Raw genomic sequence first — 11,871 nt, 5'->3', positions numbered from 1 at the left:
TAGTGTTATTTATGAGGCGTTTGTAATAATCGCCTTTGATTTAATTTAATTTAACTTCTGCTGTCTTTCTGTAAAAATCATCAGTAAGTTATAGGTATTGCGGAAAACTTTAACTGTGAGGTTACGACCGATAATTACTAAATTATCTGTGAGAATGACGTGTGACAATGATAAATCAGTGACAACTGACACTTGACAGCATGATCAAATTAATGACAAAGCCAAAACTTAACTGAGAAGTTTGTTTAAAATATTTATTGTTTATTTAATATTTCTGTTTCAGTAACCCGTAAAATTGAGCAAAATGGTGACAATAGCAAAAATTAAAGGTTTTGATGCCTTTGTTAATTATACTCAGAGCATAGATCCTGAAGGTCCTCTGGTGCTATTTTACTTTAGCGGTTCCAAAACTGCCGAAGGAAAAAGTTGGTGCCCTGATTGTGAGATAGGTAATTGAACGATAAACTGATAAGATTTTGTGTTAGTAGATACTGTGAATTATTCTATTAAGTATAACATATATTTACTCATAAAACCATTAATAGACGAGCTCTGATGTTTGAAATAAATTTAATGATTTACCGTTTTAATTTCGTAGTTAATCTATATAATGACAATAACTTAAGATTGGGTAAAAGTACAGTTAATTAATTAGTTTTATTGTGGAGTTAATCATGATTTTTTATGCACACAAACATTTCATTATTTTCGTATTAAATATCAGCTTAGAAACTTCATGCTTAATTATATAGAAATGTTAAGTATGACAACTATGTCATTGTAATTATGTAGTTATAATAATTATGCCAAAGAAAACTCCATCTAAAAAAATTGTTGAATTAAAGAATTATGAGGAATTCACCAGTTTTATTGAAAGTTTGTCCAATAAAAATAAACATGTGTATTTTTTCTTTAATGGTGCTAAAAAGGAGAATGGTAGGAGCTGGTGTATGTACTGCCAACTGGGTAGGTTTCACAATATTTGTATTGTGGTAGAGGTTTATTATTAAGGAATATCAAATGGATTGTGTATGTGAATTACAATCTTTTTCTTTTATTTAAAGGATAATTTACATGGAATTATTATTTGACTTACTTCAATTGTATTCATTATTATAGAAACAGATAAAGAAGAAATTGTGGACGGATTTTATGATATGTAACATGATATAGTACAAACTACAATGTATAACATACATGTATTGTATTGATATAATTTATAAGCAGTAATGTTTTCTTCAATTAAACAAATCTTTTTTCAATAGATAGAGAAGTTCAGGAAAAAAAAAACCAAGACGGTTAACAAAAAAATTTGATACAGCAATTTTATACTTACTTAATTTTTTTTATTTACAGCTGAACCAATTGTGCAAGCATTTTTAAATGAAGTAAAGAAGGATTTCATATTTGCCTATGTGGATGTTGGGGATAGAGACTAGTAAGTTTGAAAATTATTTATCTTATTTAGTTATTTCATTTTTTAATTTTATTTTCAAGTATCTTTTAACTTGTACTAGCTTTCTGCCCGCGGCTTCACCAGCTGTGTCTAAAACTTAATAAATTATCTACTAAATCCTTCCTCTTGAATCTCTATTAAAAAACTGTACCAAAATGCAATGCATAGTTTTAAAGATCTAAGCATATATAGGTGTCTGTTAAAAAAGAGGCTCATTAAAGTTTATAAATAAAATAAAAACTGCTTTACTATATTTAAATTTTTTATGTATTAAAAAATAATTTCAGTTGGAAAAACCCCGAGTGTCCTTTCAGAACAGATACCAGAACAAGGCTTATGGTAATTCCTACAATCATCAAATGGAAAGGTGTACAGAGGCTAGAGGGTAGTCAGTGCAATAAGAGAGAACTCTTACAAATGTTATTTGAAGATGAGGAAGATTAATTATTTTTGGAAGTGTAGACATTGTATTGTGTTATTATTGCTTAAAAATGTCACATTTTACTTATAATGGAGCATTAATATGCTATAACTAGTAGCAAAAAAAAATATTTGAAATCAATGAAAGATTCAACAATATCCAGTATTGGTTTTATTCAACTGTACAATGGTAATTTTTTTGTGTAATAAAACATGGTATTTCATAGAGTTTAAGTGTGGTAAAAATGTAACAGTCTATGATAAAAATGTTTTAAAAGCTATTTCCTGTCAATATTTATTAGGGCAGATGTTTTTTTTCATTGATATCTTTGTTCTGGAAATATGTATATAAATAAGGTAAGGATATTTAATAAATCCTTTTGAATTTTTACATACTGGTTTTATTTAACTCATCCTTATCCTTAATGAGAAGTGAGAACCCGTATTTATAGGGTTAGGGTTCTCATTATCTTGTTTGGAGATCTATAAGAATCTTCTAAATGACAAATAAAAAACATTGAGTCTAAAAATATTGATCACAAATTCGTTATGTACCTATTACAATTTGCAAGGCAATTTTTTTTATTATATTATGCTGATTCATGCTGTGGAATACAATTGACAGTAGTTAGATTATGGAGATCGAATTTCGACCGCCTTTTGTCATAGTAATTGGCAGTGATCAGTAGTGATACAAACTTACCAAAACATAGCTATAACGCAGATAATATAATACTAAAAGTAAAGGTTAAAAGGTAGGTTAGGTAGGTATAAAGGTTTAAATAAAACAAGTTATCAGTATAAATTATATATTACAACAAATAAGTACAAAATAAAGTACTTACATTGATTATTATTATGTTTCATTAGCCAGTGGTTTTATACTCAAACTCTTATATCTATTGAAGAAGTAAATTTCAAAATGGTACTTTTCCGATTGGATAGTCGTTGATGAATCTATAGTTTGACCAAAATATTGTAAGCAGTTAAGAGCTAAGAAGTTCAACATTGCCCGTAAGTACATTTTACATAATATTTAGTAGGTAGGTACATAAAACTCGTTCAGAAATGTAATAAAATGTTTCATGTGAATTATCTAATAAAAAATGGGGGAAAAGGTACGGTCTACTTTGTATAAATACTTGAAATTAAAATCTTGAGAAATCTAATATGTAATTACATAACGAGCTCCCTAATTACCCTTAATAGGAAATTATTGTAATTGTAATATGTAGTGAATAAAGGACTAATAATCTACATTTTTTTTTATTTATAGGTAAGTATAAGTATTTTGGTCTTAGTCAGAAGCGTAGCGTGCCTTGGCGGGGCCCCGTATAAAAATTTGTTTGGGGGCCCTTAGGGAGGGTAAAGATTTCTCACAAAAGCGTACGTTGGGGGCCCCCTTGGCGCGGGGGCCCCGTATATTTGATACGGCAGATACGGCGGTAGCTACGCCCCTGGTCTTAGTCTTTATTTTTGTCTAACAATATTTGATAGACAAAATGATAACCAATTTCTACATATTTTTAGTAATAATGATATTATTTTATAAAAAATGCCATGAACAAATCTAGTCTTCAAATTTCCAATACCAATAACCAAGGTAGTTAGTCAAATATCCAAACATTCCTTAGGATATTATTTTCAGTGATGTCTTTGTACTTATATTCAAAAGTATCAAGTATTTATTTAACTTGTTACATATTGACGTACCTAAAAAACAATAATTAAACTCACAATCTAAAGAATTGTCCGACGCAAAACTCTGCCTACGTTTCTTATACAGTTTTATCATGATTGCTATTATGCCATTGCATAATTGATTTTTAACGTTACTGCCACGAAATAAGGTGTTAAATGTTAATTATAATTTATATCTTTCATATATCGATATCGCTACTCGTACATTTTTCTATGCGATTGTGAGTCTAGTTTTTTAAAGAACGTCAATAATTAATAAACTAGGTATATCTCACTAAATTATTGTAGAATAACAAAAATAATCGTCGTCCGTCAATTCAGACGAAGCATAGAACCGTTAAAAATTCATAAAAAAAATCATGTTTCCCAAATATCACAGAATAACCTAAAGTCTTATCTATATATATAACAACTAATCAAATTATCTATGTAAGAGTAACTGATAAATTTCAATAGGTACCAAATATACTTTGAAAAAATAATTGATAGATCAATATTGAAAAAAAAAAAAATTGAGCGATAAAAAATATGCATTTACACCTATCAAATTAAGCCAAGCAAGAAGAGTGAAGTTACATTAATTACCATCAAGCTAAGAATTAGAAAAATTGTTTAAAACATAATAAAAAAGAAAATTTGAGAGTTCCCCATCATTTCGGTACGAGCTAAAAAAACTATTCAAGGTCAAAGGTCAAAAATATGAGTTTTTCGCTATTTTCGCGTAAACGGTAAGTTTCATCAAAAATTACTTCGGATAAAAATTGTAGATCTCAAAATTATCTACAAAAAAGGTATCAATACTTTTTTTTCTAATAGCTACGTCGTACTATCGTTTTTGAGATATAACGAGCTTAAAAGTTGCAAGTTGTTATGGTGTTCAATAGTTGTTCCGGCGCGGGTGGGAGTAAAGTTTGAACTGGTTCTAACGTATAATTGTCGACCAAATTTTTCTAACTATCAGCTTGATGGTAATTAATGTAGCTTCAAATGTCTATATTGACCGCACTAATTTGCTACAACGCAAAAAATATGTTATAAAATTGAAAATATACCTAATAAAAAGCTGATAGCTTATTGGCTAAAATAGTATATGCATATTAAAAAATAACGTCAGTTCATTTTTCTGATATAAGTGACTAACTACTACTATAACTACTGATAATTATTTGTGGTAGCTAATTGTTTTATTCTTCTTTTGTAACAGTCATATAATATTGTTTAAACACGAATAAGTATATTTTGTATGTCATAACTATAGGATACTATGCTATAAGGCAATTACTTTAGAATAAATTGTACTATCCCTGCACAATCAATTGAGATAACTTTATTATATTATAACTTGTCTCATTTTAATGCAAGGGCTATAAAATTGAAAATATACCTAATAAAAAGCTGATAGCTTATTGGCTAAAATAGTATATGCATATTAAAAAATAACGTCAGTTCATTTTTCTGATATAAGTGACTAACTACTACTATAACTACTGATAATTATTTGTGGTAGCTAATTGTTTTATTCTTCTTTTGTAACAGTCATATAATATTGTTTAAACACGAATAAGTATATTTTGTATGTCATAACTATAGGATACTATGCTATAAGGCAATTACTTTAGAATAAATTGTACTATCCCTGTACAATCAATTGAGATAACTTTATTATATTATAACTTGTCTCATTTTAATGCAAGGGCGACTATAGAGGATATAATATTATCATATTATAATATTATGTCTATTTTTATTTCTATTAAGATATTTTGAGTTTTGAAAAACAAACTGCCACCTAAAAATATCACTAACAGCACCATAGACAATTTTTATTCATCAGAACTCGAGGCGGCAATTTTTAAATCCGCCAATTCGTCTTCAGGCACGTCTGTCATGTTGAGATCTCTGGACGGAATTGAAATTAGAACGTCGTAATATACCTTCTTACTGCGTAGGTAAGAACTTTTGTTGTCGAATACTACTGAATCTGAAATGGGGAAAAGATTTTGTTTAGAAAACATACAACAAAAAGTAGATGTGTTTTTATTTTCTAAGTCATACCTCAATGTGACTGTTATTTTTGCACAGATTTTTTTATTCGAGACTAGAGCATATTTGGTTTTAAATTAACCTTTATTTTATTAAGTATACGTATCATTTAATATGTATCATTTTTGATGGACTTTTTAAATTTATTTATTACATCACTATTAGTCGATTTTTTGTATTTTTTTTTCTAAATAAATAAATACATACAAGTAGCAGGCCCCGTAACAGGCATAACGCCAACATCAGCGGGTCCTTCAGAGAGTTTCCTTGGCCCATGAACAATGCTCTCATTGCCTTCTGCATCACGTTTCTTTATTAGGAACTTTATATCGTGGTTTTCGACGCCTACGTCCCATCTGAAAATAAATATTTTTAAGGAATGAGTAAGTTTAAATTTTTCTATATTCCTCAAACATTTTAGTACACATGTACTAGATACAATAACTTGCAACCTATACTGCCACTTTAGGCAAATATCCTAATAACCACATAAAGAACGCAACGCACGCAATAAATCTACATAATATCTGCTTAAAAGACGAGCACATACGTTATTCTATACAATCGAATTTAGATAGTGCCCAAAACTTGTTCTATTGCATTCCCACATTATTAATAAATCGATATCACTTTTAACTGTTGTTAATTTCAATTTGACGATATATTTGAAAGCGTAGAACAAATTTTTGTTATTTTTCTTCGTATAATATTAATGTTAATTTTTCTGCAATTTGTATAATAAATAACAATGAAATATGTACTTACTTGAGTACACTCTCGCTATCGGGACATAGTAAATCAACGACGTGCTTCTCTCCAGTCTTTACAGTCACTCGTGTGTAATGCTCTGAGTCTTCTTCCTGGATGTTACGGGAATAATATGATTTTGGTACTTTACCCCCTGGTTTTACCTGTAAAAGTAATTTTATTAATTCCTTAAATCCGCACGGAGACTGTTGAAAGCCGGCTTTTATGTTTTAGTTTTAAAATAACACGAATCTATTCAATTCCAAATTCTCGGTATAATACAAAATGCCGAGTGTTTGTAAACTGACGACTCCGTTTGTAAAAGACGAAATTATAGAAATTGTCTACGACATATACAATACGATATAAAATAGATATTATATAGTTATATATATTACAGACTAGCTGCTCCGCGCGGTTTCACCCCCGTGGCTCCACTCCTAATGGTTGTAGCGTGATGGTATATGGCATATAGCCTTTCTCGATAAATAACACCGAAAGAATTTTTCGAATCGGACCAGTAGTTCCCGAGATTAGCGCGTTCAAACAAACAAAAAAGCTCTTCAGCTTTATAATATTAGTTTAGATATAGACACGGAAAAAAGCAATTCGTAATTTATTAGTAGGTATAGATACAGTACAGTATATTTTGCAATATAATTTTTACTCAATCACACTGTCACAAGGAAATTATCTATAATGGCCTGTAATCTGCAAGTACATTACTTCCTGTTGATTATATTTTATGAAAATGAAAAATGTAGCATAATAAATGTTTAGAAATAAATTACATAACATTATAATATTGTCTGTGTATAATCGGAAAATGAGATCTCATTATGATCTCGATTAGATGACTTTCATTTAGATTGAACCTTTTTGTAGTTCCGTGAGTTCAAAAAGTAGCATAATGACGTGTATAGGAAAGTTTAAACCTCACGTAGAAGTTCTGTTCTTAGAATGCATTCCATGGGCTTTAGTGAATTTCAGGGATTTTTTTTCAATAAAAAAGTAATATGCAACAAGGAAACATCGTCGAAAAACAAACTTACCAAGGAACTACATTTAGGGTCGCCATTTTCGTCAACCATAGAGCCGCCATAGTGCACGGGAAGGAATTCCTTGTCTATGAGCGCGAGTATCTGTGGTTGGTACTTTTTAGGGTCTGTGCCGAATATCCGAATTTTCGATATTGTGTATTCGTGCATGAACTTCTTGACAACGGAAAATGCGAGGGAAAATACTTTTGGCGCTGAAAAAGAATATTAATTTTTAACACAATTATAATATATAATAGATTTTTGCATAATATAATCTCATTCAACCTCGAGAAAAATAGCTCTTTATAAAAGATAATAATATACTGTATAAGGTTTCATTAAAACCTTTTATTATGTAGCTAAAAGTACATACATAAAAGTACATAGTGTAATATTAAACTTAAATTTGCAACACAATAGCGTTCTTTTTTGTATATTACAAGAAAATTATGGGAGATTAACCATGAAAATTATTACGAATACATAATCTTTATTATTTTTCACGTAAACGATTATAAAACATTCTCTTTCCAATGCCAGATAATTAAATGTTATGAAATATGTAATTAGGTGCCTTATCTTTGTTAAACAATTAAGTATTAATAAAACTAAGTATTTATATATGATAATCCTGAGGAAATTATAGTGTGAGTTCTAGCTCATAAATATAGCGACCATGTATAATTATTAGTAATCGATATCGATTTTTTTTCTTTGAGAGTAGACCATATATAATCAAATAGATACTTACATTTGCTCAATTTATTCTTTCATAAGATTGGTAAAATTCTCAAATAGTACAAATAATATGAGCAGTGAATAAAGTTTCCAATATAATTTCAGCTAAGTATAGAAAATGCTTAGCAAAAATGCTACTGAATATTTTAAATAGAATTTTTGTTATTTGACATACAAATAATATTACCATTTATTAAGAAGCAGGCCTTCAATATCTCAGGGTAGTTGGCTTCATAGATCTGCAGTAAAGTGAACACCATTTCAGCGGCTGGTTTCCACGCGTACTGTCTGATGTTGAAGCCTTCGAGATCGAATATTACTGTCACCTACAAAAAAAGAGAATATTTTTAGCGATAGAATATTTCAAACCAGAGACAAGTGTTTTTTTTACGTTTTGTATTTAAATTGTGTCGCCTCTTACCTTATGGGCAAAGTGTTAGTTTTAATTTTTTTATTTTATAGGTGGTAACAATTTTTTCCCAACTTCGTTTTACTGGTTTTACTTACAATGTCCTTACGTTACATTCATAAACGATTACCTACATAATATACTATAGCAGAAACAAGACCCTAAACTTTATTCTCTACATCAATAGCCAACAGTTTTGCATGAATAGCTAATTTTTTAAACATACCTTCAAAGCAGCAGGGCCATGTGTCAAAGCCTGTTTTCTACCGAGAGCCAAATAATGTTCCAAATGTCGCAGAATCATCCTTATAAGATCTGTCCTCGTAACAGAATGTAACATTCCCCACGCGTCCAAACCGACGAAGGGCACGATTATAACTGGAAATTTATTTAATTTAAAAGCCTTTTTTTGAAAAGTAATACGTGTACGTAAGGAAAATGCTTTAAATCTACGATTGAGATGCAGTTTCGGCAAAAAATATACAAAAAAAAGTTTTTTTTTATTATAAAAACTTTCGATCAGGAATTATTTATTAAATTATTACAAAAATTAATCATACTTGGAGATCCTTCCTTATCGAATCCCGTGCTGCCGCTGGGGAAATGTTTTACCAAAACCTCTGGTGCCTGCCAAGAGTTTAGTGTTGTGTCTATGCCCCACTTTTCCCGCCATTTCATTGACTGAAAAAAAAACATTATTTTGAAAGTGTTTTGAAATTTTTAAAGTATCTACCTGCTTGCAGGAAATCTTAATTTGCTCATCATCATTATCGTGATATGAATTCAAATTGGAGAAATAAAAATCAAAACCATATATTTTGAAGTGAGTATATCTTGTTAATAGAGCTTAAAGCTCTATCGATGAGGAACTTTTTTTATCTTGAATTGAGTATTTGCACCGATTTTATACGTATTGGTTGTTTTTTAAAATTGCAATTGTATACATTTATAAATAACTTACGTCTCTTAGCATTTTCTCCGCTGCTTCAGGGTCCCATTGTCTCGCTGTAACAAAAAAATAGAAAAACACGTTAACTGATAAATGATAAATAGAATAAAAGGTTATTGCACTTGTTATTCGCATTAACTATGATTTCAATTATGTAATAGATAAACATATAAATAAAAAATAATTTAGAAAAATATGTTACTTATTTAACTTTTGTTATGACAAATACAATATGTATAGGTACCTTGATGTATACATATAAGTTATTACACTTGCTATTTGCATTAACATTGATAAAGGTATGTAATAGATAAACATACATTTACTTATTTAGTTCAACTAACACAACTAAATTATCTAGTTGTATGGATTATATTTTAATGACAGAAAATGGATGTTCACATGCGAGCCGCTCTACCTATATATTTTATTCTCACATAAATGGGAGAAACAGAAAATATGATAGGTATGATTTTATATGTTAAAATTGAAGCAAACTAGCTAATACTTTACAATTCAATATTTCATATTGCAATGATAATATATGTTTGTATTAGTGATGCGTGAATCGCTATTCAGGTCAAAGTAACTAATATTGTTTACAATAATCAACATTGGCAATGAACTTTTACATGTGTTTTCAAATGTTATCTCAGATTTGCGCAAATCAATTCTTAGCTGTAAGTTATAACATATTAAATATTAAAAACATATTACGTTGCAAATGTTTATCATTTTTAATTCTTTAATGTAATCGGAAGGTAATCGGATTATAAATAAATTTGGCATATCAATAAATCGCTGCTATGCTGTATCGCCTGTATCTTGCTGCTTTATTTCATATTTAAAATATCGCATGCGTTATCTTTTGACTTAGAGCAAGTCTTTTGATATAATAAGCGTAGGTATATTGTAAATACTAAACTTATCTAAAAAACGTTTGGCATTTTGGATTGTTTTAAAATTCATTCGACTGCACCAAACTGGAATGAATATTCTTATTGACAGTTTAATCTTCAAGTAGGTAATATGACTCAGAAAAGTTGTGTGTAATTTGACTCAGAAAAGTTTACGAGTAGTTATGTTAGTATATAATATTATGTACGCAATTTAATGTTAAAGACTTCTTAAATATGGTTTTAAAATTATTAGATTTATGTATAGCCTGGGTTACTGTCTATGCTCTAAAGTCTCATACTATTTGCAAGTGATAAGAATAAAGATGACTAGGAAGTATGTAGTAACTATTGGTCGACATAGTCCAGTCGTTAATTGATAACACTGTTTGAATTTTAAATAATATTGACTCATTCTTATGAAGCCAATAAGCATTTGGAATTTAGTAGATATCGTTTAATCGAGTCACTATGTATTTTTTTCATGTTATAGATATAGGCTATTAATTTTTAATATTTAATACATATTGAAGCTTCTCTTATTTATTTTGATGAAAAAGATGTACATTCGTCGAATTTCTGGGTAAAGGTTGGTAATGTATTCGTCATTTGTGGTATTCAATAACGTATATTTTGTATAATTATTTATTTCTTTAAATATTTATAAGAAAAAAAGTAAAGAGGATTAATACGCTTACCTCTAAGCCATCTTAACAGGAAGTGGTCATTGTGTTCAGGTTTCAGGACATCTTTTACGCTACGACGAAACTGTAATTAAAGAGAATAAAACTTTATAGCTTCAATTCATTTTATAGCACCATACAATGTTAAGCTATACTATGTAAAGGATGCAATTAAAGGGTATCAGTTTTTATGCACTTTACATTGACTTTAAATTGTAATTAATTACACTATCTACATACTAATTTAGAAGAAAAAAAAATTATAATGAGCGACAAAGTAATTGATTTGTAATTAGGTCTATTTCTTTTGCTCTTAATGTAGCTGCGTATTAGAAAATATTGTATCTGCATAAATAATTGAAAACTGAAAAGTTCTTTGATATTGAAACGTAATTTTAGGGTTATGAGAGATGCATTCGTTCTTGCTGCAAATTTTCGACTCAAATTTAACAGATTAAAAATAATTATGTACTTAAATATCTTTGACTGACCGGTCGGCTTGGTTGGTAGTGGCACTGTATTCCAAGCCAGAGGTCGTGGGTTCGGTGCAACTATTTGTGTGATGAACATAGATGTTTTCTCTGTGTCTGGGTGTTAATTATCTATATTAAGTATTTATTTAAAATTATAAATGTATGTTTATCAGTCATCTGGTTTCCATAACACAAGCGAAAGCTTAGTATGGGATCAGATCGTGCCGTGTGTGAAAATTGTCCTGAAATATTTATTATTTATTTTATTTTTATCTTTAACGTGTCTTTAACAGTGTTATATTTTAGTCTGTTGCAA

The 11,871-nt window shown here is 29.3% G+C and overlaps 3 protein-coding genes across 3 annotated transcripts in view; 2 read left to right on the top strand and 1 right to left on the bottom strand.

Annotated features, from left to right (window-relative positions):
* Positions 1 to 11,871, top strand: part of Srrm234 (Serine-arginine repetitive matrix 2/3/4) — a 186,784-nt gene that overhangs the window by 31,415 nt on the left and 143,498 nt on the right. The gene's annotated exons all lie outside the window — the stretch shown is intronic.
* LOC149486135 (thioredoxin domain-containing protein 17-like) lies at positions 202 to 2,267 on the top strand. The gene is made up of 3 exons (XM_089698755.1): positions 202 to 449; positions 1,357 to 1,438; positions 1,744 to 2,267. The coding sequence occupies exons 1-3, from the start codon at positions 305 to 307 to the stop codon at positions 1,898 to 1,900; spliced, it is 384 nt and encodes a 127-aa protein (XP_089554881.1). The 5' UTR covers positions 202 to 304; the 3' UTR covers positions 1,901 to 2,267.
* The window catches only part of LOC149486133 (SEC14-like protein 2), a 34,384-nt gene continuing 27,506 nt past the window's right edge, over positions 4,994 to 11,871 (bottom strand). Inside the window, exons 2-10 of the mRNA XM_089699466.1 lie at positions 11,098 to 11,167; positions 9,516 to 9,559; positions 9,115 to 9,235; positions 8,781 to 8,932; positions 8,333 to 8,471; positions 7,420 to 7,619; positions 6,386 to 6,531; positions 5,828 to 5,976; positions 4,994 to 5,558 (exon numbers count right to left, since the gene is read on the bottom strand). Coding sequence (XP_089555592.1) covers positions 5,401 to 5,558; positions 5,828 to 5,976; positions 6,386 to 6,531; positions 7,420 to 7,619; positions 8,333 to 8,471; positions 8,781 to 8,932; positions 9,115 to 9,235; positions 9,516 to 9,559; positions 11,098 to 11,167 — 1,179 coding nt within the window. The 3' untranslated portion in view covers positions 4,994 to 5,400. The remainder of the gene's footprint in view (positions 5,559 to 5,827; positions 5,977 to 6,385; positions 6,532 to 7,419; positions 7,620 to 8,332; positions 8,472 to 8,780; positions 8,933 to 9,114; positions 9,236 to 9,515; positions 9,560 to 11,097; positions 11,168 to 11,871) is intronic.

Source organism: Colias philodice, chromosome 9, assembly GCF_061535455.1.
Source record: "Colias philodice isolate Cphi_HAF_F1 chromosome 9, ilColPhil1 Martin Lab GWU primary, whole genome shotgun sequence".
Taxonomy (NCBI): domain Eukaryota; kingdom Metazoa; phylum Arthropoda; class Insecta; order Lepidoptera; family Pieridae; genus Colias; species Colias philodice.
The sequence above is the reverse complement of the archived record's forward strand: the minus strand, read 5'-3'. Positions and strand labels throughout refer to the sequence as shown.

Bases quoted from the DNA above. Each gene is read 5' to 3' on its own strand.
- LOC149486135 (XM_089698755.1), top strand. From the start codon at position 305: ATGGTGACAATAGCAAAAATTAAAGGTTTTGATGCCTTTGTTAATTAT. The intron at 450-1,356 runs GTAATTGAACGA...TTTTATTTACAG, and splicing joins GTGCCCTGATTGTGAGATAG to CTGAACCAATTGTGCAAGCA. The intron at 1,439-1,743 runs GTAAGTTTGAAA...AAATAATTTCAG, and splicing joins GATGTTGGGGATAGAGACTA to TTGGAAAAACCCCGAGTGTC.